Source organism: Mesoplodon bidens, assembly GCF_964165515.1.
Source record: "Mesoplodon bidens genome assembly, chromosome: 16".
NCBI classification, from domain to species: domain Eukaryota; kingdom Metazoa; phylum Chordata; class Mammalia; order Artiodactyla; family Ziphiidae; genus Mesoplodon; species Mesoplodon bidens.
This window is the reverse complement of record NC_138173.1, coordinates 62319052-62346125: the sequence shown is the minus strand read 5'-3', so window position 1 is coordinate 62346125 and position 27074 is coordinate 62319052. Positions and strand designations below refer to the sequence as shown.

Below are 27074 nucleotides of genomic sequence, written 5' to 3'. Positions count from 1 at the left end.
AAAACCATGTAGTCAAATGTCAAAAGATTACTGCTAATTGCAAAAACAGACATCTCAAGGTAATGATTTTAGTGCTTTTCTATGTATGGGAAGGTGCAATAATCTGGCTCATTGAAATTATTCCTTAGATATGCACCTTAACTATTTAGGGCTAGTATCCTGTTTTTCTCCACCCTGAATTCTCCTTAGGGCACACCATCTGGGTGTCTGCAGTGGCTAAGGGCCTGATGGCAGGCAACATTCCGTGTTTACTGGAATAGAAGTCAACGTTCTTTGTTTACTGAAATGGCAGGCAACATTTTGTGTGTGCAGAGTGGCTGTTTTCTCTGTGTGGAAAACTCCCCAGATCTGTGTGTGTGTGTGTGTGGGGGGGGGCTCAGCTCAAAGATCACCTCCTCCAGCTTCTCCCTGACCTTTCTCATCGAAAGCGGCCACCTCTCCCCACACTTCTGCACTCCCACCCCGTCACTCTATCCCCACTATCCTAACTTATCTTCCTTATTTTTCTTACCACTCTCTTGAAATTATTCAATTATTTGTTCATTACCTCCCTATCTTTGTATGGAAGCTCCAGGAGAGAAGGTACCACAACAGCTCTGATAGCTGCAGCACCTCCAGAGTCTAAAACCCTGTCTCGCATTTACTAAGCCCTCAATAAACATTTGTGGAAAGAATGGACAGTTGAGGGGCTACATTGTACTTTATTTTCCTCCTTCCCCTTTAAACACCCTCCAAGTGGAACCACCTGGACTATAAATCCGGCAGGAACTGGGTAGAGTGCGTTCACCCTCGCTATTGGCTGGAGTATCTGTCGTTGCTCCTGGCAACCACTGTTCCCCACCAGTCGTGTTGTTGGCCCCGCCTGGACCCGTCCCTCGCCCTCCAGCCTCCGAACCACCGAGCTTCTGCCCAGTGGTAAAAACGGTGCTCGCCCTTTAAGCGGCGGCACTTCTTGTCAACGTCGTCGGCGGCCGCCGGAAGGGGAAGTTTCGCTTCCGAATTCTCCCTCGCTCGTCCGAATTCGGTGGCGCCACGTCTGCCGGCCTCCGCGTTCTGCAACGGGGCTGTGGCGGCTTCCGCCTCGACACCTTCCACTCGCCCAGCGGACCGCGTCGTGAGGGGGCCGGGACGGGAGTCGGGCGGCTTTGCACATCCCGGCCACCGAAGAGGCGAAGATGTCGGACATCGGGGACTGGTTCAGGAGCATCCCGGCCATCACGCGCTATTGGTTCGCCGCCACCGTCGCGGTGCCCTTAGTCGGCAAACTCGGTCTCATCAGCCCGGCCTATTTCTTCCTCTGGCCCGAAGCCTTCCTCTATCGCTTCCAGGTACTGACGGGCGACTGGGGAAGTGGAGACTACAGGCCCCAGGTGGCCCCGCAGCGGCGGAGCGTAGACCGGCCGGTTGCGGACGCGCGGTGCCTGGTGGGACTTGTAGTGCGGTGGCTCCAGCGGTTTAGGGCGGGGTCCTGTGGCCAGGGGGTGGGGTGGAGGCCAAGGGGTTTGAGCGTGGGCCTGGGTAGCTGGAGACGTAGAGGGAGACAACACGGTTTGGCCCGGTGGGAAGGGATTGATTTCGTCCTTCCATTAAAATTGTGCTCCCCGCCCTCTGTACTCGGAGAAGGCGGCATTGGGAAGGTAAGTCTGATAGTTGTCCATCTATTGGACGCCAGTGAGTAGCAACCTGGGGCCACCTGGAGCAGCTGCCCTCTGACCTCCCTCTGCCACCCAAGTGGATGGCATGTGGACGTCGCCTTGCTCAACTACCAGCTGAGTTCTTTTTATGTTAATGGAGTTTCTTCCCAGTAGGAGTGATTTGAAGCCCGAGGTGCAAAGAGTGAGTTTATTTGTGTGCATCCCAGATCCTGATCTAGTATCTGGCAGGTAGTAGTTGTATTTGTGAAGGAGTGAGTAAAGAGTAAATTGCTCCTGAAATGGAAGTCCTTATTTTTTGAAGCATGAGGGAAACAGTCCAGAGTAACATTCCAGGCAAGAGAATATTAGTTTTCTGGAGGTTATCTTTATTCGCCGGATTCAGTGATTTAAATCTTTAATCAGTGGCAGGTCGGATACTAAGATCTGACATTAATTTCAACACGTTGTTTGGACTGTGGGTAACACACTCTTGTCTTCCCTCTCCTCACTGGCTGTTTCTTAGTTTTCTTTGCCGGTTCCCCATGTTCCTGATCCTTAAATATTGTGATGTACCCCAAGACCTCTTTTCCATATTCTCCCTAGCTGTGGGTGATCTTATGTGGTTTCATGGCTTTATATAATTTCTACAAACTGAAGATTCTCAAATACAAATATACATATTTTCAGTCCAGATCTGTCTCACTTCCAGACTTGTACCTCCAACTGTATACTTGAAATTACCACTTAGATGACTCATAGACATCTCAGACGTAATGTGTCCAAAACAGTACCCTCTTCCCTAGAAGTAAATAGCAATTCCATTATGACAGGAGCTCAACCTAAAAGTCATGGACTCATCCCTGACTTCTTCTCTCACATCCCACAGTCTGTTAGCAAATTCTGTTTACTTTAGACAAATATCCAGAATGCAGTCCCTTTTCATTCTCTAGTGCAAGCCATTATCATAGCAGCCTTGTTCCTTTCGATCTTTTCTCTAGACAGCTAGAGTGACCCTTTTAAAACATAAATCACATCCTGGCAGTCTTCTGCCCAGAACCTTTTAATGTCTTCTCCACTGGATGAGTAAAGCTCAAGTCCTTTCAGTGGCCTGCAAGCCCCTTACTACCTCTCTGACCTCATCTCCTACTGCTTTCCACCTTGTATATTAGGCTTCACAGTGGAATCCTTTCTGTTTCTTCAGCACCTAACTCCATCCCTGCTCAGGCTCTTTGCACAGGTTATTTCTCTGCTTGAGGACGATAACCGTGGTTTATCTCATTACCTCCTTCAAGTCTGCCCAAATGCCACCTTATTGGCACGGCCTTATATGATTGCCCTACGTAAAATAGTACCTCTCCTTCACTCTGTCTCCCTTATCCTTAATTTTTCTTGGTTACATATCCCCTTGATGTTTGTCAGCCTGCTTCCCTTCAGAGACTAAAGCTCCATGAGAGCCCCTTGTCTGTTTACCACTGTCTTTGTTACCTAGATTAGTGTTTGGCCTATAGCAGGTGCTTATATATGGGTTGAATGCATGGAAATAATTGGGTACAATAGTGAATAGTACAGAAAAAGTCCCAGCTCACATGAAGAAAGTAAGAGAGGTGTGTGTGACTTTGATGGAGTGTTCCAGAAAGGCCTCAGAGAAGATATTTGCACTGAAATCGGAATGATGAGGAGCCAGCTTTGGGAAGATCTGGCTCTGGGGACAATCTTCCAAGAAGAAGGAATAATAAGTGAAAGGCTTAGAGGCAGGAATTGGAAACAGAAAGAAGACTGGATAGTTAGTACAGAGTCAGCTGTAGGGATGAGGATTCGTAGTTGAGGACGGAGAGATAGCCAGGGGTGAGTGCAATACAGTGAAAGTGGAAAGGTAGGCTGGGGCTAGATTGTATAGGGCTTTGTGGTTTGAACTTTAATTTGAAGGCACTAGAAAGGCTTCAGAGCCTTTTGAACAAAGGACTGAAAAATTGCCTTGGCTACTCTGTGGGATGGACTTGGTATGTGAATGGGGGAAAGGGTGGGCTAGGTAACAGGATCAGAGAGATGAGTCAAGTTAGAGGGCAAGAGGGATGGTGAAGACCAGAGTGGCTGTGAAGATAGAAGTGGGTAGATGTGGGAGTTGGAGTGGACTACACTGCAGCTGCATGGATGTGAAGGGTGAATGTGTGAAGGGGCGGGACTTGAGGATGTCACTGTTTTCACAGGAGCAGTGGAGTGCCTGGTGCAGCTCTTTTCTGAGATTGGGAATGTTGAGGGAGGCTTAGGTTTGGGGGTGGAGAGAGGTCTCGATAAAGAGTTACATTTTGACCATATTAAGTCCAGAGAGGCTTTTTAGGCATCCAGGTGGAGAAGTTAAGTAGGCAGTTGGATATTAGAATATGATCTGGGTGTGCAGCCAGAATTGCAGACTCTTTTCTATTTGCTTTGGTAAAATATTTGTTGCAGTGAATGTTGTGCACTTTGTGCCCGGTGGCATGTTAGGTAATGCGGTGCCTGAGGAGCAGAGGTCATAAATGATTGTAAATCGTCAGTGGTCGTAAATGAGAAGGTCCTGGTCAAAACTGGCTCTTTGGCCTTCCTTGCAAAATCTTGCTTGTTTCTGTAGTCAGCTTAGTAAAAATAAGTCTTTCTAATAGCCTACATGTGTATAATATTAAAAGTGGTGAACTGATTAGAAAGGTCATCATTCATGTCACACCTTCCATAATTTTCCCATCTTCCTTGCATTGTTTCTTGTGGGCTTGTTATCCTGAAACGGGGGAGAAGCTGCTGGTAGAAGGCAGGACAGTGTGCCCACTGGCCAGGTGTGGAGAGACCAGTATCTATACTTTCTTTCGCCTACTCTGACTCCTGCTCTTTCTGGACAGGTTTAGCTGTCAGACCCACCATTTGCAAATGAAGCAGTTAAAGGAAAAACTGCATCTGAGAGGCTGATGGGTGAGGACACACAGCCTGTGGTGTGCTTTCTGCTGGAGGCTCCTCTTTTCCTTAAAAGCTGCATCTTTGGACAACTTGGAGATGATGAATTTAGAGTTGTGGATTCATGCTGGAAGTGACAAAAGTTATTTTCCTCCTTATCTGTGGGTTTCCTCTGAGTAGCTTGTTGGTTTGGAACTCTAAAGTTTAAAATGTTATTTCCTTAGTTTGGGTAAGTGGAAAGGCGTAGGTGTATGTTAAGACTCACTCCACTGTTGCGTAAAGTTCCTCATCCCTCACATTTAAGACTCATTGATCAGATAGTCCTCAGTGATGAAATGTCTCCATATTGGTCCCTGATTAACTAGAAGAGAGGCTGCACTTTGCTGCGGCCCTCCTGGTTTCTGAGATTATGTCTCCCAGGGCTGCCTGCACGGGAGATTTTGTTTCTTTGGACAAAATAACATCACTGCCTTACATCTGTGTTGGGCTTCTCCATATGATACCTCACTTAACCCCCATAAACATCCCGAGGTCAGTGTTACCCCAGTTGATAGACAGCTGCAGTTTCAGTTTCTATTTTGGTGAGTTCAAGATAGTTCTAAGCGCTCGTTTTACTCCTTTGCCTCCTACCTACCAAAACACATAGTTAAGTGTTTAACAAAACATTCTTGAGGGTGATTTCTCTCAAACCAGTCGTAGCAAATTATTGTTCCTTTTCTATTAGAGTAGAAAGACTGTGGGATTTCAAGTAGTTGAGTCATGGTCTCCAGGCCTGGCTTAGCCCCCTTGCAAGCTGTATACCCTCAGGCAAGCTGTTTATCTTTTCTGAGCCTCAGTTTCTCCACCTAAAAGTGGGGATAATTTAATACCATATTAACTCTGTTCTAAGAGTTAACTGTGTTGTAACTCCATTGGTCATAAGATGCTCCTTTAATTTAATACAATTTTTTGGAAGGGGAGGAAAGTACACATTACATTAAATGAATCTATTGGCTGTAAGGCACGTCCGAATTTCAGGAACACGAAAATGAATAGCTTCAAATTGAGGAGAAATGTTACCTACTTCACGCCTCTATTATATAAAAACTTAAAAAATGTAAAGGGCCCAGTAAATAATCGGGTAGATAATCTATTAAAAAAATAGTGCCTATTTTTACTTATTAGTCAATAATAATTCCTGCCATTGCTGCCTTCTCTCCTTGGGCAGTAATATTCTAATTTTAATTTGTAATTGAAATTAAAACGTAACTGCTGGATTATTATCCTTCTTTTTGTCCCACTAAAGGCGTCCTGACTAGAAATGGGAAGATACGTACTCTCAATTTCTCTAATTTGTTTCCGGGAACAAAAAGAAATGGCACCAAGCAAGTCTGTGATCAGGCCTGGTGCTTATGTTTGCCAAGCTTTTGCTCATGTTATCACATTTAGCCTAATGACAGCAACCCTAGCAGACTCATCTGAGTGTGGTGGGAAAGACAGTCATATAGACCCGTAACTGGAAGGGGAATGAACTTGGTCTGTGGGCTGAGCATAGAAGTAGCCTCAGGGTTTAGATTTAGAACTTTATGGCAAGTGTTCTGGTGTGTACAGCTTTAAAACCTTTCCTTTGCAATCCTGTCCACATAAGACAGTTCTGCTGTGGTCTGTAGCTAAGGGTGAGCTCATAGCTTCATTTTTAAACTTTTTGTTGAGTAGCAGTATACAAGCAGGAAAGTGTATGTATTATATATTTATAGCTTGTTGAATTTTCAAAAATTGAACATCAGTATATAACCAGCCACCAGATCAAGACACAGCCAGCATCCCCAAAACCTTCCTACTTCTCCCTTCTGGTCACTACCCACTGCAAGGGTAACTACTATCTTGACTTTTAATACCATAGATGGTTTTTGCCAGTTTTCTTACTTTTCTATAAATGAAATTATACAATATGTATTTTTTTGTGTCTAGCCTCTTTTCAGCAGTTTGGGAGTCACCCACATTGTTGCATGTGGTTATAGATTGCTCATCCTTGTATTGTTCCCTTGTGTGAACAGACCACCATTTATTTACCCTTTCTGCTTGTAACAGGCTTTTTGGGTAGTTCTAGCTTTGGCTAGAATGCGTAGTGCTGCTGTGAACATTCTGGAACACGTCTTGGTGAACACAGGTATGCAAACGTATCTAGGAGTAGAATTGATGGCTCCTAATAGCTGGTTTAACGTCCTCATTTGAGACTGAGTGCCTTTCATTTGATTTTCTTGCCTGTCTGGTGTCCCCCCAGCCCCACCCCCCGGTTCCTCTCCCCCAGACCGCCACCCCCTGCCAAAAAAAAAAAAAAAAAAAAGAGAGAAAAGCCAGAGTTTGCTAACATCAGCGTTTGGCACATGGGTGCCCTTCTTTCTTACTTGCTCGTTGACCCAGGCAGACTTTCTTTAACTCCAAATCAACCAGTCTGTATTGTTGCAGAAAAATCTTTGTTTTTGATAGTTAAAAAGACCTGCCCTAGACTCTGGGTGGCATTTGTAATGATTTCAGTAGCACGTTGTTTGGGAGATTTTCGTTCAAGGATGGTTGAACTAACTCAACAGAAGTTGTTGGACTAGCAGCTGACGAACAGTGTCTGACGTTTCTTTGAAGGCCTCTGCGCCAGGGAGCACGTGGGCTTCTTGCTCTTGTTAAGTGAGGAACTCTGGGCAGGTTACCTCAGCTCTAATGAGGGCCCAGGTTTCCTCGCGAAAAGGTGGGTGATTATGCTTCCGGCCTTGAGATTGCTGTGGGGTTAAAGTGAGATGCTTGCCTGCAAGTCCCAGGCTCTTTGCACTGCCCCTGGCTGCTTCTTAGGGATCAGTGCAGACTTTCTAGGCTCGAAAAGGTGCCTTCACCACTCCCAGCCCTGAAAATAAAGCCATTTCCTTTCCCTAACTATCTATGTATCAGAGGAGAGGAAGGGATTTAGTTGGTTACCTTCAAGGGGGATTTCAGAAATATATTACACTATGTCCCTCTGAAGAGATGAGCTATCTCCTGGTGTTTTCAGATTATAATTTTACTAATACTAAGCCCCTTAGATCAGTGAGAGCAAGTATAACTCAAGGGTAAGCTTAATGAACTGGGAAAAGAAGTGTGCGGTATTTTGACAGACACTGATTTCCAAAGCACAGGTGCACACAGTGGCTAAAAATAGCATCGTGGCATCAAGTGTTAGTGGAAAATGTAGTCAGAAAACCCCCGAGGTTTCTTTTCCAAAATCAGGCCTGGAGTAACTTAGAGGAGTCTGGGGGGAGTTCGAAATGTGAATTTGTAAAAACCAGGTCAGCACGTGTCTCCTAAAAGATTGTAATAATTGTATGCCCACACAAATTTTTTTTACAAAGCACCTTTTTAATCTGCTTTCTTAATTCCAACCTTTTACAAAATCTGTGAGATGAGGAAGGCGGGAGTCAAAGGACAGATGTTACTGGGTAGATGACGATGCAAACTCGAAGGTCCAGACTTTTCCAAGGCCCCGAGCCAGGGCCACAGCTTGCTTGCTTCTGGTCTTTTACCCCCAATGCTTTTTTTTAAGCAGGGAGAGTGAATTTGTGAGCTTACGCTCAGTTCATTTCAGGACTATACAAGTAGTATAGTAGTACTAAAAATTTTTACTGATTTTAATTATATCTCATAGTAATGATGTCACTTGTGAGAGGCATTAAAAATAGGGGCTTATTAGTATTATAAACTCTGGAGTCAGGCTGTCTGGGACAAAATTCTAGCTCAGCCACTTACTGGCTATTATTTGGCCTTTACTCATTCTGCTTCCTCATCTATACAATCTACCCCCTGAGTTAGGACATGTAAATGAGCATAATAGTACACTATTTTTTTTTAAAATCATTAACCAAAATGGAGCAAGTATTAGTATATCATTCCTCTTTTACAAATGGAAATTGAGACTCAGGACTGATGACTTGTAAGCCCCTACTGAAATCTCTGTCTTCTCAAATCCTTTCCAGTGCTCCTTCCATCAGACTCAACTGTTTCTGAGATAAAATTGTGAATAAACCAAAATGGATTTTAACCTATTTTGTTTTACTGGTTTAGTTCAAGGTTGTTGGAAGTGACTTTTGGGGTATGTGAAGTGCATCCTCCTCCACAAGGAATTAAGCTCTGAGGGTTACAGTTCTATACTTGGAGAACCTGACTTGCCAGCTGTGCCTGGCCAGCCCCACAACTAATGCCCTCCATTCTAGCCACACTCAAATCGTTAGCAATACCCATTCATCCTTGTGCTCTTGCAGTTCTTTGGGACTTTGTACTCATTTTTCCAAGACCAGAAGTTCCCCTTCCTGTGCCTACTCTTGGTTCTTTGGACAGACTCCCCATTATCGAGACCTCCTTGATGTAGGGACCATGTCTTTCACACTCATGCGATAAGACACACAGCTCTCAAGACAAAAGCCAGCATTATGTTGGCGTTTCCAAGTCTGGGAAGGCCATCTTCTTCAACCTCTATAACTTAACATTATCCTGGAGGTGTTAGCCAGTAAATTAGGCAAGAAGAAGATACAAAATTTTATTTACAGGTAGAGTTGTGTACTTGGAAAGTGCAAGAGGCTCAGTTTTCAAATATCACAAACAATTAGATAATTCAGCTTTGGTGGTTGGGTATAAAAAAGATAGAAATCGAAAGCTCAATAGAAAGGTATGAAAGACTTCTTTCTGGCTGGAAACTGTGTCTTTATCACATTGAAATAAGAAAGGTGTTGGTTCTCGTTCATTTAGAAAAGTAATATGGAGACTAGCCAAGAAGATTGTGACATATGTGGAAGAAAAACAGGAGGGGGATTATTTAATTATATAACTTTACCAGATAAGAAAACACATTATAAAACTAGAAATTAAAATAGCTTGGTATTGGTATTGGAATTCGATTCTAAACAGAATAGTCTAAAAGTAGACTTCCCTATAAAAGGGAATCAATATATGATGAAAGTAGTTTTTCAGATCAATGGAGAGAAGATGGGTCACTCTGTAAATAGTATTGGGAAAACTAGTGACCGTCTAGAAAAATAAGTTGACCCTCTTTCTCACTTCTTACATAAACTACAGTACAACTGGGAGCACTGTTACATTCTTGGAGGGGAGAAGTACTTGTATAAACATGATACATGATGGATACATTTGCCTATATAAAAATTAAACTTTTACATTTCATTTTATATGGCAAAAATACCACAAAAGCATAAGACTAATGACAGACCAGAAAATAATTGCAACAGTGAGAAAGGGCAGTTTCCATAATATGTAAAGAAATGCAAATTGAGTAGAAAAATGAAGAAAGAATATGCTGAAGTTTTAGAAACATGATTGGTGACTGTGAAATACACTAAATGGTGAGGCTGTGGAGAGAAGACAGACATTAATCTCCATTTTAGGAGGAAGTATAAATAGGTTAAACATTTTTGTAGGCATTTGGCAATATCTGCTGAAATTAAATGCAAATGTTTGATCCAGCAGGTTGACTCACAGGAACTTATCCTATATGTACATGTATAAAGAGGATATTCAAGAATATTCATTGTAGCATTGTAATAGTTTCAGTGAAGTTTGGACATCCACACAGAAGGAATATTATGAAGCCTATAAAAATTTTTTTTCAAGGGAGTGAAACAAGGTATAGAACAGTGCAAGGTAAGTTAGGATGAAAAGGGAGGAATAATAGTAATAGAAATGATTGTTTCTCGAAAGAAATACAATAAATGGATCTGTTCTTGCTGGAAAAGGAGCTGGGAGACTGAGGGTCAGGAGGGAGGCTTACTTCTCACTGTAGACCTTTCTGTAGTTTTTTGGGGGGAAGGTAATATTTTTAAGTTATGTATCCATATTGCCTAAATAGCACATTGATTTGAATGGAAAGTTCCTATTTTACTTCTACCTTTTGAATATGACATTATTTTGACAAGGTTTGTCATCCCAGTGTATTCTTTTCCTAAATAGAGATAATTACTGTGCTGTTGGAAATTATCTTTATAAATTTTTTTTCTTTTTCTTTTTTTTTTCCACTGTAGTTGATTTACAATGTTTCAGGTGTACAGCAAAGTGATTCAGTTATACTGTAATTCATTTTTGATAGGCATAACTATAAGCCTGATCCCAATAAAGATTAACCATATATGTCTTTAGTGTTGATTTTTTTCAACTTGCTTAGAAATATTTATTGTTTATTTTATGATGCCATCTCATTCCATTGACTTGCACATTGAAGTCACTGTAGCTAATATGAACTTTTCTTCAGTTTTCTTGAATTATATTGGTGATGTCCATTTGGTAGCTCTCATCACTGAGGAGAATGTTTTTCAAGGGTTAATTTTGTTTAGTTAAAAGAAAAAAAAAACCACCCAGCTTAGAGAAACTAACAGCCGTGTTTATTTTGATCTGGACAGATTTGGAGGCCGATTACTGCCACCTTTTATTTCCCTGTGGGTCCAGGAACTGGATTTCTTTATTTGGTCAATTTATATTTCTTATATCAGTACTCTACACGACTTGAAACAGGTATGTTATCTGTGGTTGTTTTAAGTATTGTTTCTGTCTAATTTACTAATCCATGTATTTACTTATTGGAGGAATTTTGAGGGCAGATGGCATATATAAAGAAATGACATAATGGTGTAAATGTGCAGTAAGTAGTGACTGTGCCAGGAGTCTACTAGGCGCTTAGATTATTCGTTTTTTAATTCTCACAGCATCATCATGAGATGTAAGCAGCAGTATCACCATTTTATAGGTGAAAAAAATACAAGAGCAGAGATTTACACATCTTGTCCATCTCCTGTGTGTGCCTCTCACTTCATGTGACGTCTCCCTCATTTCTGTCACACAGCAGTCCCTGTTTTTTAAAGCACAATTGGGCTGAAGTGTATATATCTCCTGAATTGGGGTTGAAAAACACTACTTTATGCAAGTAAAAACCTAGACTTAGTCTCTGTAATTGAAACATGCAACTTTAAAAACAATTAAAAAAAATAAATTTATTTAGTTTTGTTTGCGTTGGGTCTTCGTTGCTGCGCATGGGCTTTCTCTAGTTGCGGTGAGCGGGCTTCTCATTGCGGCGGCTTCTCTTGTTGTGGAGCACGGGCTCTAGGTGCACGGGCTTCAGTAGTTGTGGCACACAGGCTCAGTAGTTGTGGCTCGCGGGCTCTAGAGCACAGGCTCAGTAGTTGTGGTGCATGGGCTTAGTTGCTCCGTGGCATGTGGGATCTTCCTGGACGAGGGATCGAACCTGTGTCCCCTGCATTAGCAGGCGGATTCTTAACCACTGCACCACCAGGGGAGTCCCTCTCTTTTTTTTTTTTTTTTTTTAATTATTATTCACTGTGTTATAGCGTTTATACTCAATATGAAGCACTCAACTTTTAAAAAATATATAGCCAGGATTTTAATAGCATGGTAGTTTTTCAGATATGACTACCTATATGGATAAGCTATAAAATTCTTAAAACTTTCTTACTGAATTGTTATTTATTTTCTACAATACCTTATATGCTTTTCTGAGTTACTTATACTGAGAAGCAATATCTCGATAGACTGCTGTGTCAAAATATAACTTGGCAAAGCCTAAATGATTTTGAAAATGTCTGACTTCAGAGACTAGAAACCTGATGGCTGTTAGCTCAGGATGGAAAATTCTGAGCCACCCTTAAATCTAAGTCAGTGCTCATATGCTTGAGAATTGTGAATCCGTCTCACAACTGCAGGGATATAGAAGGTTGGACATTTGGTGTCAAATATCATTTTTCCTTCAATTGGCATTTGCTGTTAGGTGCTTTTTAAGAAGAGGGAAATCACCGTGTTGATACAAAGTTTTGGGTAATAGACTATTACTTCTGGAAGGGACCTAGCCCATTCCCTTAGTTTTATAAAGGAAGAACAGGAGATGCAAGGAAGTAAAGTGACTTGGCTGGGGTGAAACTGACAACCAGGACTCTGACCACCACACCAGGGATTGGATCCTTACATCTACCAGAACATATGACATTCATTCTCCTTGCCAGCTTGCTTAACATTCTACCCCTCTGATAAGATTTAATTGAGGGTTAAGCTGTGGGAGGAATTTGTCTTTATATCAGTAGTAAACTCCAGATTAAATGTGGATGATCCGTGACCACTTGTTAAAAATTGTATTACGGGGCATTTTCAAACATATACAAAAGTAGAGAGAAAGGTTAATGAACCTCTTTATTTTTTTTCCTTTTCATTGAGAGAAAACTCACCTATCATAAAGTTCCTCATTTTAACCATTTTAAAGTGTACAATCCAGTGGTCTTTAGTATCTTCACAAAGTTGTGCAACCATCACCACTAATTCCAGACATTTTCATCACCCCGCAAAAAACCCAAGCCAGCAGTCTCCATTCTCCCTCCCGCTCCTCCTAGCCCCTGGCAGCCACTCATCTACTTTGTGTATGGATTTGCCCATATGGGACATTTTATGTGTCCTTCTGTGACTGGCTTCTTTCACTTAGCATAATATTTTTGAGGTTCATCATGTTGTAGCATGTGTCAGTATGAGCCCCTTTTAATCATCACTCATCTTTAACAGTTATCCCATAGCCAGTCTTTTTTTTTTTGGCGGTACGCGGGCCTCTCACTGTTGTGGCCTCTCCCGTTGCAGAGCCTGTGCTCCGGATGCGCAGGCTCAGCAGCCATGGCTCACAGGCCTAGCCGCTCTGGGGCATGTGGGATCTTCCCGGACCGGGGCACGAACCCGTGTCCCCTGCATTGGCAGGCGGACTCTCAACCACTGCGCCACCAGGGAAGCCCAGGATTATTTTTTTTTAATGGACTATATATATCATGTAATTGTGATGGGGTGTGTGTGTGGGGGGAAGTAACCGTTGGAGATAGAGGGAACTTACAGTCATTTGTTCTTTTCTCCGCCCCTCTCCTAGTTGTGCAGCTGGAGGCATGAGGATCATCCTTAGAAGGGAGAGCTGGGCCAATGTTGATTGTTCTGCCCAGTAATGAGACAAAGCCCAGTATGTGGCATAGCAGAAAGAACACTAAACTAGTAATTAGACTTCACTCTGCTTGTAAAAGCCATGTGACTTTGGTCATGCAACTGTACTTCCTCATCTGCAAAAAGAGCGTGTCGGTCTTTCCATTGTCCCTCACAGATATGGTAGGAAGAGTCAAGGCCATGGAAAGGTGTGGCTGCCCCCTACTCCACTACCATTGTTTTCCTTTGCTAGAATGTGAGGTCCTGGAAGACGGAGACTGAATCCTCTTGGTAGGCCCAGTGCCGGACTGAGTGGTAGCGCACGTGCGTGTGTGTGCATGTGCGTGTGTGTGTATGTGCATGTGTGTGTGTGTGCGCGTGCGCGTGTCTCCAGTCATAACAACAGTAATTGCTTCCCAGCCTAGTTGTGTAGAGGAGGCACAGTGGTAGGCAGCACGGACATGGTTCCTCCCCTGACCGAGCTTATGGTCTAGTGGAGGGAGAAAGGATTAACCAGGTAATCAGGAACAGGTCTCCATCTCATGATGAGAGCCATGAAGGAAAGGCCAGCAGGCTGTGAGGGGCTTCAGCCGATGGGGTCTCAGTAGCTGTGGACCTGACTGTCCTCCCTTTGGGTTTCTTCTGGCTCGTGCTAGTTGAGCAGAGAGCATGTTACGGACTGGAATTCAGTTAGGAGAACACAGATTATTAGCCTTGATACCCGGGCAGCTTTACTTTAGGGCTTAATTGTGGACACGGTTTTATATATTAAAAAAATTTTCTTTTACTTCCAAGGAGTGGTTTTAAAATATTCTCATTTTTTGTTTTCTCTACAATTTTTTGAAGTACTTCTCAACATAGAAGTTTCTTTGTTCCGAAATTCTGAACCATGACATTTGGCTTATTGTTGTTTCCAGGAGCGTTTGATGGGAGGCCAGCAGACTATTTATTCATGCTCCTCTTCAACTGGATTTGCATCGTGGTATCCTTCCGTCTGTCATTTTGGGCCAGAAATAACCAGTTTTTTTTTTCAGGTTTGGGGAAATGGGCAGTAATCTGCATAACATTTTAAGTGATAGTATTTGCATCTTTGTTTACTGTAGTTAATAGTTAAGAATCATGAAGGTTCTTGTCAAAAGCGGTAGTAAATCACATAGCCGTGGAGTGATGCGTTCCCCTACCATTGCCTTTGTGGGGTTTTTCCACATTTGGTTGAGTTTTATTACTGTTCCCTCTTCTTGTTCCCAGTTCTCTGTGTTCTGGTGTGTGGCAGCTTGTTGACTGCAGCACAGAGAGATTCCGTGCCATGAGACAGCTTTTGAAAGCTGTGGTCCTTATCGGAAAATTAATTTACAATCAGCATCCTTTCTGACTTTAGTGCTGTCTTTGTCTCGAGGTCCTAAATGGTAATTCGGTCCCTCTGTAAGTGCCTGGCTCTGGGAAAGGACTCAGCATGCCTCTCTGCTTGCTCTGTGTCAACCACAGCTGTCAGCAGCCTTGCGGCTGCAGACCTCTACAGATTGTGAGAGCAGCAGAAGGGGCTTGGTGGCTCAAGTCCTGTGCACAGTTGGTGAGCTCAGAATGGCTTTGGGGTTTAGTGTCCATTGAAACTTGGCCAAGAGCCAGAAAATTGTGGCACTCTGGATGCCCTTTCCCTCCTTTAAGGGAAGATAAAAAGATTGTTTTGGACTTCACCTGTGCTGGGGAGCCCTGAATGTGAGCAGACGCATTATTTGTTTCAGAGGCATGTTTCACATGCCCCTCCATCTCCTAATTGAAGGAGAGATGCTAAAATACAGGGGCATGGCACGGAGGACACAAGCAACCAAACTGAGTCATGTGCCAAAGCAGTTAATTTCTACTATTTCCTCGTCATTGGATAGTTTAATAGCGTGTTCCCAGTGAAGATTATTAGATACCTTTGTGTTCCGGGGTGTTTTAAGCAACCTGAACTATAGAAAAGTGTTTTCCTTCAGAAAACTGGAATGAAATGAACTTTTATTAGGTGTAGAATGCTTTATTTGTGTCTGATCTTTAACTTTACAAACCAAGATTACTGGCTTAGCAATGGATATGCAGGTAAGTGTCCCTTGAAACTATTTGGCCTTTCATGTGTTTCAGATTTACTGTTAATGACCTTTGACAGAAGTTTAAATTGCATTAACTGCGTGGTTAATTATATGGTATTTTGAAGCTCTTACGTGAGTTACCTAAATCATTACTGTCCTTGCTCATGTCTGGCTTCTGTATTATGTATGAACGTTGAGAACGATGGTTATCCAGTATTTTCTGTGCATGTATGTGGATATGTATTTTTAAAAAATTGAGAATACATGGTAAGTAAAGCTTTATTGCATACTTTTTCCAAGTAACAGAGCTTGACCCTGATATTTCTGAATCCATCCCAAATAATATAATTGTGTTGTATTTTATTAGAGGATTTTAAAGCATGCATTGCATGATTAAGTAATTCTGATGAGTTGAATTTCTTTCTGCTTTTTGAATAACCATGGGAGAATTTATTTGGAGGGGAGAGGTTAAAAAGCAAGAAAAGGTAGGTTTACGCGAAGCCTCTGTTTTAAGTGCCTCCGGAGCCTTTACGTGTTCGTTTCCTTTGCAGTTGCTGATGATCCCTCTGATCATGTCAGTACTTTATGTCTGGGCCCAGCTGAACAGAGACATGATTGTATCATTTTGGTTTGGAACACGATTTAAGGTACTCTAACCTAGCTGGGAGAATTTCCTTTTCATTTGTCTTTGCAGAAATCCATCTCTTCAGCCCAGAGATGTACTTTCTGACACGTGCAGAAGAGGTCACTGCAGAGCAGTAAACCGTAGGCAAGCCCCTTCTCCCCTCCTCAGCCCCCTGGATTTCTTTAGCCAGCCCTGAGTCCTTTGCTGACTATTACCTCTCACTCCCTCTGGAGCTCAGGGCCTTTAGGCATGTGTCCTGAGGGATCTCCTGTATGTGTGTGTGTGGTAGGGGGAGGGGAGGAAGGACACTCATGTGGAACCCTCTCCTTTAGTCTGTTCTTATCATTGCCTGTTATGTATTTTACACTTAAGCTGAAACAGATTGGTTTCCCCCCCAGACGCTTCCCTTTGTGCCTTCTCTCACAACTTTCCACCTGTAACATCTTTTTTATTTTCTTTCTCATGTGAATCCTGCCCATTCTTAATCTGAGTGGGGGACTAAACATATTTCCTGCCTCTCCTCCCTGGAATTGGTCTTGCCTTTGGGCTTCTGCAATACTTTGTGTTCTTACAGTACTCACCACATTCTGCCTTCAAGTTATTGATGTGTAACCCTTTCTTTACCAGTTTGCGATGTTTTTTGCAACGCCCTTAGCTCTTAGTATGATGTCTTGAAACTGGTAAGGGGTGTTGACCTCAAGTAAATAGGCTGCCAGATACTTCTGCAGCAAAGATGGGTTTACTTGGGATGAGTAGAGAACTGCATTTCGGGGTCTGCAACCATGGTGAGCCACGAGCAAGTCCCTACGTGCAAAGGGAAGGAGAGCGCTTTTATATAAAGAGGAAAAGGAAGTCAGAGGTGTGGTAAACAAAGCTTTTCATTGGCTGAGTCCTTGCAGGGAAAGAAGTCTGTCTTCTTCTTGGGCTCTGCTGTTGAAACAGGGCGTGAGAGCTCCCCCTTCTGGTCTCCCAACCCTACTTAATGGAGGGTTCTGTTTGCTAATTTTTTTTTTACAGGGGCTCACATGTTGAATTCATCTGGAGAGCTATCTTACTTGGGAGAGTGTTAGTTCAAGAGATCAGTGTGTAATGTGATAAAGATTCAAAGTAATTTTGTGAAATATGTAAAAGGAGAACCTAAAAAGATGGGGTGTTTTATAGCTGATTGGTAACAATTTGCTGGCAGGAGTCTTAATGTGACTCTATTATGGACCATGTTTTTATTAGCATCCATAGGACACTCATCCGCTTTCTTTTTTTTTAGTATTTATTTATTTATTTGCTTGCACCAGGTCTTAGTTGCAGCAGGTGGGCTCCTTAGTTGCGGCATATGGGCTTCTTAGTTGTGGCATGCATGTGGGATCTAGTTCCCTGACCAGAGATCAAACCTGGGCCCCCTGCATTGGGAGCACGGAGTCTTAACCACTGTGCCACCAGGGAAGTCCCAGACACTCATCTCCTTTCTAAAGCTATTTGTTATAATTCAGCAGGGTATGTATTGGATCTGAAAACTAAGGGCAAAGTACTCTGTCTCCAATTGCTAATATATGAATAGGTATGATGCTAGGGCTTCCCTAGTGGCGCAGTGATTGGGACTCTGCCTGCCAGTGCAGGGGCACGGGTTTGAGCCCTGGTCCGGGAAGATCCCACATGCCGCGGAGCAACTAAGCCCGTGCACCAGAACTACTGAGCCTGTACTCTAGAGCCTGCGAGCCACAACTACTGAGCCCGCATGCCACAACTACTGAAGCCTGTGTGCCTAGAGCTCATGCTCCACAGCAAAAGAAGCCACGACAATGAGAAGCCCTCACACCGCAGCGAAGAGTGGCCTCCGCTCGCCGCAACTAGAGAAAGTACGAAGACCCAATGCAGCCATAAATAAATAAATAAAGAAAGAAAGAAAGAAAGAAAGAAGGCTTGAAACAGTAGGAATGATGCTAGATTGATAAAAGGAACCTTTGCAGTGACTTTCCAAAGGATTTATTGATTTATTTTTTAAACATCTTTATTGGAGTATAATTGCTTTACAATGGTGTGTTATAAAAGCCCTTCTCAATAGAACCTTCCCCATTTCAGCCCCCTAGCAGCTGTATCCTCTGTAGGTATATTCATGTTTGTGTATATTCTTTCCTAGGCCTGTTATTTACCTTGGGTTATCCTTGGATTCAACTATATCATCGGAGGCTCGTAAGTGATATTAGATTTATTTAATTGCAAACTAACCCTTGGAAGACTTCCATTATTCTTTATCTTCCTTCTCTAATCTTTATAACACTTCAAAGAATCTCAGCGTTGATACCTTGGTACCTTATACTTTTGAAATTATTTCATTTGGATGTAATTGATTAAAATTGCAGGGCTTGTTATAAAGCAGAAACTAATAAAAAAAATTGCAGGGCTTTAAGCACATTTAGCAGTGAATGGTTTTTTATTATTGTTGTTGTTTGTTGTTATAGTATGCTTCCATGTATGTGCTTTTGAATAAATATTTATTTCTGGATTCACTATCCAGATTGAGCAAATATAGACCTAATTTTACCCAAGCCGACTCCGTGCACAAAATTCCTGTTTTTTTAATTCTTAAGGCATTTCCAGAATGCCTTGGAAACCGCTCACCAGTCACAGAAATGCACAGATTCTCAGATGGGAAGTTTTGTCAGTGGTTCGATAGTGTAGAAGTTTGGGCCAAACAGGGTCAAATTTCTAGTCTGGAATCAGACCTGAGACTTAGGAAAATCTCGAATGCATCCAGTCAGAATTTTGGAAGGAGGATTTCAAGATGCAGTTATTCTAAGAACTCCTGTTTCTTACACCGCCAAATATTTTTAACGTTTTTAAACAGATTTTGATAGTGCAAGTTCTTCATGCGATGACATCTTTGCTCTATATGGTCCTAACTTCTGCTGCATATCCATAGGGAGAAGGGCATGAATCGAGTAAACAGATTCTGTTTAGAGCAAGTCCGGGGCTTGGTAAAACTGCCCCGCCTCCCAGAAGGGCAGAATCTGGGAGCAGTTGTAGACGGTGATTTGTCCCTAAGAGGAATCATGTTGCAGGCGGAGGCAGAGAAGGATATGTAACAGTGAGAATTGATCTGTAAAACCTTGAAGTGGCCTGTGTGTCAGCCATGGGAAGATTGAAGACGGCAGTGTTTATTTTAGGATTACAAGGTGAAGGTCAGCCTTCCAGAGTGATCTCTGTGATGTCTTACAGTCAGGGACCCAAGAGGTGAGGGAGACGTGATCCATGGTTCCAGGAACGGGGCAGTGGACATTTTTCATCGCTCCTTTCCTTACTCCCATGCTTCTCTCTTGCCAGCCTTCAGTTTTACCCACGTTTTGCAAATATGGTATTCGTGACTGAAAGCGTTCAAAAGCTTGCTTTGCAGCTTGCCCCAGCTCCTGAGGCAGGAAGTAGCAAAAACAATATGTTGAGGGTGGGCGGGGGCTTGAAAGAGATGTCAGAGGGGCAGCTGGCCTTGCAGAGCACAGGCCCCACTGGTCCAGCAGGATGGATTTTGCTTCTCATTCGGAATGCGTGTGCCGCTCCGACTTTATAAAAGGGCTCACTGTCGAGCTGTCACAGACTCCCAGCGACCAGAAACAGGCTGCCACGAAGGATCTCTTCCCTCTGCTGTTAGTTAAAACTTGCTGCGTCTCACTTTACTGCTTGAATGTCTTTAAACTCATTTGGCTTTCTGTTTGCAGGGTCATCAACGAGCTCATTGGAAATCTTGTTGGACATCTTTATTTCTTCCTCATGTTCAGATACCCAATGGACTTGGGAGGAAGGAATTTTCTATCCACGCCTCAGTTTTTGTAAGTGTTTCTTCCCCCTCTCGTCTGATAATCATCTTATTGTCCGTGTTTGTCAGCATCCTGATAAAAACTCTGTGAGGGGTAAGGTTTCCCTCTCAGTCTGATGGAGAAATGCGAGCCAGCCAGGCACTTGCCCAGGTCACTCCAAGCCGAGGCTTGGTCTTCTCCTGGAGCCCTCGGAGCCAGGGGCCGCTGAGCCTAGATTCAGGCATCCCAGGGAGCTGTGGGCCCTGCAGAGCGGGCGGCGCACCTGTGTGGATCCAGTGTGTGCAGCAGGGGGCCAGGGTGACAGGTTATCAGTTTTACCCAAAATTTTGGCTGAGGAAGGGGTAAGAGGGTAAGTAGCCTCATTGGTTAGCAGTTTAAAACATTTTTATATTCAATGTTACAGACCAGAATGTTTAAAGGACTTTTCAACGTTAAAATGAGAGACCGGAGGCTTGTATAGTCCCGCCCCCTGGGAGGATGTGCGTGTTCTTTCTCTGTTTGCAGGGTTTACTAAAGTGAGGAGGCCAAGGGCACAGCTTTGGTTTCGAGACAGACTTGGGTTGGAATCCCATTCCCGTCATCTGCCAGCTCATATGTTGGGAAAGTGACTTAGTAAATCCCCCGAGCTTTAGTTGGCGAGTCTGTGTGTTTGGGGGAGGCCCTGTCTCACGGGTCTGCAGGAGGTGGGGTTTACCGTTAGCAGCACAGTAGTGGATGCTCAGTAAATACAAGCTCTCAGCCTTGCTCCTGAAGTTGGGGCGGGGGGCGGGATTCTGATGAGCCCCCAGAGATGCTGACACACTTAAGCGTTCAAGTAGTGTGACCATTCTGTCAGTGAAGCAAAAGGCTGTCGAAGAAGGGACAAGTGAAATCACCATCTGGGTGTCACAGCCGGCCTGACAATCACGCTTAATCTCCAGTCGGGCGTATGCAATAATAGCTTGCACTTAGAAGCTTAAAAAAAAAAAAAGCAAAAAACCCTTTTCACATCTTGCTTGTTTTAATGTTTTCCAGTTTGTCATTCTTCCAGGGGGTCAATGAGGGCAGTAAACTTGAGTAGGCACCCCTTCCCCCCACTTTTATAGGTTAGAGGAAGGTTTTTTTGTGGTGAAATACAATATACAAACAGAGAAGTACACTATTGTTGTATTTTTGTTTTGTTTTGTTTTTTTCGCTAAGAGCATAAGAAGAAACTTGTTTCTCTTGTGAGCCTTGAGTTGCCTTCAGGCTAAAAAAAAACCAAATGACCAATCTGCTTTCTAATTATCAAAGGACGCAATAACAGCAGGTTTGGATTTTTGATCTAGGTTTATCAAGTCGGATGGCAGATGCATCATTAAAAAAAAAACTTGTTGCTTTGGGGGGCAGCCAAGAACTATTTTACTTTAAACGGCCATATTCTGACTTAATGGCTTGGAGAGATTTCACAATTGTGGGCAACAACATCTATGGGATTCTAGTGGCAAAATCGACAGCCCACTGGAGCCTGCCTTCCACTTGAGCTTTCCTTGTTGGTGGAAGCCCTTCTGTTAAAATTTGCATAAAGATCAGATGACAAAATGTAGCTCCTTGCAAAAGCAGTAACTGCTTTGAAATTACCATAAATCTTTGTTGATTATGTATAATTGGGTATCTTTTTATACTAATTACTTGCATTTAATTTCACTATCTGTTTAAGCAGTGGCGATGGCTTCCATATTGTCTCAGAGTAAGAAGCAAAGCAAGACAGCCTTGGTGTTGCCTTTTTTAAGTCTTCCAATTTATTACATACTTTGGAGGAATGTTATTGTGCCAGAACGTCATGAATGTTGGGAAACCAGCGCTTGGAAATACATGTTGATGTAATGATAAAACCGTATTTGTTTAAAAGGGAGGATGCGAGTTACAGAATTCTAAGTCGTATCACTATTTTGCATTCCACTTAGAAAAGTAGATAGATCCTCTTCTGTGCACAGTTATTTTTCTGTTTACAAGGGGTTTAATTGTCTTTTTGGGGAGGGAGCGTGCAGCTAACTGGGTTGATGTAAACACATGAGGACTCCGGTCACTAACTGTTGTCACCTGAATCTCATGCTGTGTGTCCTGCGGAAGTGTGAGGTGTAGGAAGTGGTGTGGGGCACGAGCTCCAGAGTCAGGCTGCGTGGGTTTGAATCCTGTCTGTCACTTTAGAAGAGCTTTGCTCAATTCTGCCTCAGTTTTCCCATCTATAAAATGGGGTAATAGTAGTGCCAACCTCCTAGGGCAGTCGTGAAGATGAGAGGCATTTAAAAATAAACATGCAGCACCTGGTGTAAGGAAGATGCTTTATGATAAGGTAGAACTCTGCAGGCTTCCTGCTGTGGGCAAGTCACCCCTCGTGGTTTGCTCTTGGTGCCATGAAGGGTTTAAAAAGAGGTATCAGATCACGATCTCTGCCTTCAAGACAAAAATTGAACCATCAGGATCTGATTAGTGGAATAGGTTAAAATACATTCTCAGTTTACTAATAGTCAAGGAAGGGAAGTAGTTAGAAAAACTATTGTGAACATAGAGTCCTGGGTTTACATTTTCTTAGCTGTTTTGTGACTTAATTTATTAATTTGTAAGGTGAGAAATCAGCTAACCTTTTCGGGCCTCAGCTTTCCCACCATCTATGAGAGAAAGATGGCAGTTGGAGGGCAAACTCTGAATCAACTTTAAAACACGCCCAAATTCCAAGACAGAAATCTGTCTTCTCCGCTCTCCCTTGATGGACGCCGAAGAACCCAGCAGCATCATGGCGATGCCGGGCGGTGCTCAAACACGCCGGCTGCAGATTTGTCCTTTGGAACTGAATTTATTTTATATCCTTTGAGCCAGTTAGAGCCATAGTTACATAAACTAAAACGCTATATAGATGGTTCTTTCTGGTTGTTGGGCTCGTGGGTGTAATATTTTTGTTTCCATACTGTTCCTGCACGAATTGCTTCTATAATCAGGGAAAAAAAAGTTAGAGTGTGAAGTTAGTGCGAAAGCTTAGTAAATTAAAAAGAAAACATAAAAAGTGAGTGACTTCTGTGGTCAGGGCATTGAGCTAAGTGCTGAAAAGGGCAAAGTTCAATAAGACATTGTCCTCAGCCTCTCCGTGGCCACAGACGAATGTAATTCAATGTGACAGATGCCGTGGGAGCCCCAGGAAGGGAGATGGGATGGACAACGGCGTGGAGAAGTGACTGTACTTTTCTCTCCTTTTGTTTCTTCCCCCTCTGCTCCAGGTACCGCTGGCTGCCCAGCAGGAGAGGAGGGGTGTCAGGGTTTGGTGTGCCCCCCGCTAGCATGAGGCGAGCTGCCGACCAGAACGGCGGAGGCGGGAGACACAACTGGGGACAGGGCTTTAGGCTCGGGGACCAGTGACGGAGTGGCCTCTGGCCTGCCCACCAGCCCTCCACTCAGATGACGTTTCTTCCCAGTGCCGGGTGACCTTTACCACCGAGTTCTAGCTAACGCTGTTGGACCTGACCCACACTGAATGTAGTCTTTCAGTACAAGACGACAGTTTTTTAAATCCTGGAGAAAAAATATATGTTCCTCGAGTTTCGTGATTCTCATTCAAGTCCTTACTGCTAAGAAGAACAAACGTCAACTGGGCAGATTTCGGAACTGACCTTAGTTTTTGGTGTCTTCTCTTCCTTTTCCATCTGAATCATGGGTTTCGGCAGGTCCCGCTCTGCTGGCACCAAGCTGGGTACCTGGCGTTAGGTTACCAGACCCCTGTCCCGGGGGCTCTTAGCTCTTTCTTGCACCCACGGCTGCCTCCTCCTTCCCCAGCCTCACACTCCCAGCTAGAGGAGATTGCCCATGAAATGGTTCTGCCTCTGACAAGCTCGCTTTATTTGTTGGCTTTTGCCAAGGCTTGGCCACAGAGGCCTTGTTCCCAGCGTTTTACGGTGGCAGAACCGTGACCGTAGGGCAGAAGGCGGCCAGCGGGTGAAGAGCTTCCTCAGCGTTTGGGATTGCCGTGGCCTGGTATCAGTTGCCACCGTTTGCCGCCTCTCCGGCTGTTCTGATAAAAAAAAGCACCGCTGAGTCAGTGAGGACCACAGATCGGTATTAATGAGGCCTGAAGGTCCTTGCTAGGCATTTTGTATCCTAAGTGATCAAAACTCTAGTGGAGTTGCATCTTACACAGGGGCTACGTTTAATCATGGGCATAATCTCTTTGCATCTTGTGTAGGGCATACTGGCTCTGTGTGTACCCAGAATAGTGGATTTGTATTGTGCTAGAAAGTTCCAAAGCACATTGGCCACAGGGAGAAGCTCTCTTTGAGAGGTGCCTGGGCATTGATTCGACTTCATTCTCCTTCTGGGTGTATGTTTATTGAGTAGAGTGGAGGGAGAACCTTAAACCCTCTTTAAGTTGTCTTTTTTTTTTTTTTTTTTAAACCAAGCCCCCTTTCCCCACCCCCATGGCCATATGCTTCAGTTAATTGTGAGGAGGGTGCAGCTCCTCTGTATGTAGGTCTTATTTTAGAAGCTATTGTAAACACATCTAAGTGAATCACATAATTTTGGGTGTCATGGCTTTAGAATTATCTGTGTTTGAGGAGCTTTTTTATTTCGAGTCATGAAGGTACATCAGACCGTCTTCACCCACAGCTCTTTTTTGTTTTACAGGTGGGCTTTTTCCATCAGAGCTAGGCTTGTCACCGGCTAGCTTTTTGAAGGCTGTGACGTTTCACACAGGTTCTGATTTTATAATTTTATTCTGAAAGCAAACTGCTAGGAGCAGTGCCGAGTGGCTGCCATACCTTGAGCCAGCTAGAGAAGGCTTTGAACATTTTGACCAGTGGTTCTGTGCAGGAGACACTGTGTGCTAAGAGTATGACTCTTTGCCCCACTCTGAAGCAGTGACGTGTGTTATTCTAGGAAGTGGGGATTTGAAATCCGTTCCTCATTTTTCACGAAGTTTGTTCGAGTGTACCTCTTCGTATTTAATTTATATGATAAAATAGGCGGCGGGGAGAATCGGAACCCTAACTGTCATATGTTTGCTGTTGACCTGTGGCCAGAATAAAATTTTCCTTGTAAAATTTTAGAAACCCTTCTTCCTGTTACGTCACACTTGCACTTACCGTGCAGGAGTGGAGACTCATTGTATGTGTAAGAAGATTCTCATGGTAAGTGAGCTAGTCTCCTACTCACTGTCACAGCCACTCGACTGCCTGAGAGCAGTCGTCTTTCTGAAGGTTACAAGTATCCCTTAGAATTCTTCAGTTCCAGGCAAAATGTTCATTAAATTCTTCCTCTTAAACACGTTTAAGAAGCTGATAATTTTATTAATTTTGTCTGGATTACCTGTCTTTGGGGAATAATTGTTAGCTAAGCAAGCTGTTTGAGATTTGATTTGGCAAGGCAGGACATAACAGCGGATTCTCTGTGAAAGAAAATAAATCCTAATTTTGTATAGAGAAACTCCCTTTTTGTAACTAATGCTTTTTATTGGTAAGAATTGTAAATTAAAACGTACAGCTTCCTGGTTGTATGTCTTCAGTTTCCGTATCCCTACCCTGCTGCCTCTTAGATACGACGTAATTTATGTAGCCAGTCACCTCTTGGTGGGCATTGAGGAGTGTCCAGTGTGTGTTGCTATTATAGCCACACAGCAAACTTTTTTTTTTTTTTTAATTTTTTAAACATTTTTTGGGCTGCACTGGGTCTTTGTTGCTGCGCGCAGGCTTTCTCTAGTTGCGGTGAGCGGGACTTCTCTTGTTGTGGAGCACAAGCTCTAGGCGCGCGGGCTTCAGTAGTTGCAGCACTACTTGCAGTAGTTGCGGGCTCAATAGTTGTGGCTCACGGGCTCTAGAGCGCAGGCTCAGTAGTTGTGGCGCATGGGCTTAGACGCTCCGTGGCATGTGGGATCTTCCCTGACCAGGGCTCAAACCCGCGTCCCCTGCATTGGCAGGCAGATTCTTAACCACTACACCACCAGGGAAGTCCCAGCAAACATTTTTGTACCTGCTTCTGTTCACGTGTTGGAACATACCTGTACGATTAATTCTTGGAAGCAGGGTTTTTAGGTTTTCATTATAAGGAAGCAGGATGCTTCAGAACATTGGGTTAGGGGTTATATCTGATTGTAGTATGCTTATAGCATTTTTGTCACCTCCACCCATGGGTCTGAGTCTTGGAACTGGACAGAATTAGTTTAATCCCCTTTCTGTATTTTCTTTCTAAGGATCCATGGATCGTGAAAGGCAGGTGCAGTGACACTCCTGAACCATCCAAGTCTAGCCCCGGCCTTAGGCGGGCTGTCTTCCTTCATCACAAGTTGGGTGATGGGAAGGAACAGGGCTGTGCACCCCTATTCTGGTGCTGGAGAAACACCGAGAAAATAGGAACAGTCCTGCTTGTTTTGGAGGACAGCACATTTGCCAGTATCACTGTGTTCTAAGCTACCTTTTGAGGAACACTGATGTAATAGGTGATGCTGCAGCTGCCAACAGCTGCATCTGTTGCCAACTCTTTCTGAGGTCCCAGACCCTTTGAAATTTTCAACATTAACTTAACAAACCTTAACCTTTGGAAAAATTTACCCCTGTCTGCTTGGACTTTTCACCGTTAGTATCTTGAAAGGCTGGGCTGAGAGAATATTTGTCTCTTTGCAGTTTGTTTGCTTTCCAGAGTGGCTCTGGGGATTCTAATTGGAATTGAGGGGAATATCATGTCATGTAATTCCTTCCATGTATGGTTTATGCCCAGAATACTTCCACGTGCTCCTCTTATTTTCCCACCACTGTTCCTTAGGGTAGAATCCCATTTTCTACAGCACACCTGAGTATTGTTTTTTTGTTTTTTTTAATTAATCTCTCCCTTTTCTTTTTTCTTTTTAAATGTTTGTTGATTTATTTTGGCTGCACCAGGTCTTAGTTGCAGCACATGTAGGATCTTCGTTGTGGTGCGCAGGAGTTTTAGTTGCAGCATGCGAACTCTTAGTTGTGGCATGTAAACTCTTTAGTTGTGGCATGCATGCGGGATATACTTCCCTGACCAGGGATGGAACCCGGGCCCCCTGCATTGGGAGCACAGAGTCTTACCCACT

At 43.5% G+C, this 27074-nt stretch overlaps 1 protein-coding gene across 1 annotated transcript; it reads left to right on the top strand.

Annotated features, from left to right (window-relative positions):
- Positions 1-906: 906 nt before the first annotated feature.
- DERL1 (derlin 1) lies at positions 907-25065 on the top strand. Its single transcript, XM_081258993.1, has 8 exons — positions 907-1328; positions 10964-11075; positions 14435-14499; positions 15570-15596; positions 16138-16233; positions 18346-18398; positions 19919-20029; positions 23251-25065. The coding sequence occupies exons 1-8, from the start codon at positions 1176-1178 to the stop codon at positions 23387-23389; spliced, it is 756 nt and encodes a 251-aa protein (XP_081115119.1). The 5' UTR covers positions 907-1175; the 3' UTR covers positions 23390-25065.
- The last annotated feature ends 2009 nt before the right edge of the window (positions 25066-27074 follow it).

What these genes read in the sequence shown, in the direction of transcription:
- DERL1 (XM_081258993.1), top strand. Translation starts at nt 1,176, where the DNA reads ATGTCGGACATCGGGGACTGGTTCAGGAGCATCCCGGCCATCACGCGC. An exon ending in CCTTCCTCTATCGCTTCCAG is followed by an intron (nt 1,329 to 10,963) that starts GTACTGACGGGC and finishes TGATCTGGACAG; the next exon opens with ATTTGGAGGCCGATTACTGC. An exon ending in CTCTACACGACTTGAAACAG is followed by an intron (nt 11,076 to 14,434) that starts GTATGTTATCTG and finishes TGTTGTTTCCAG; the next exon opens with GAGCGTTTGATGGGAGGCCA.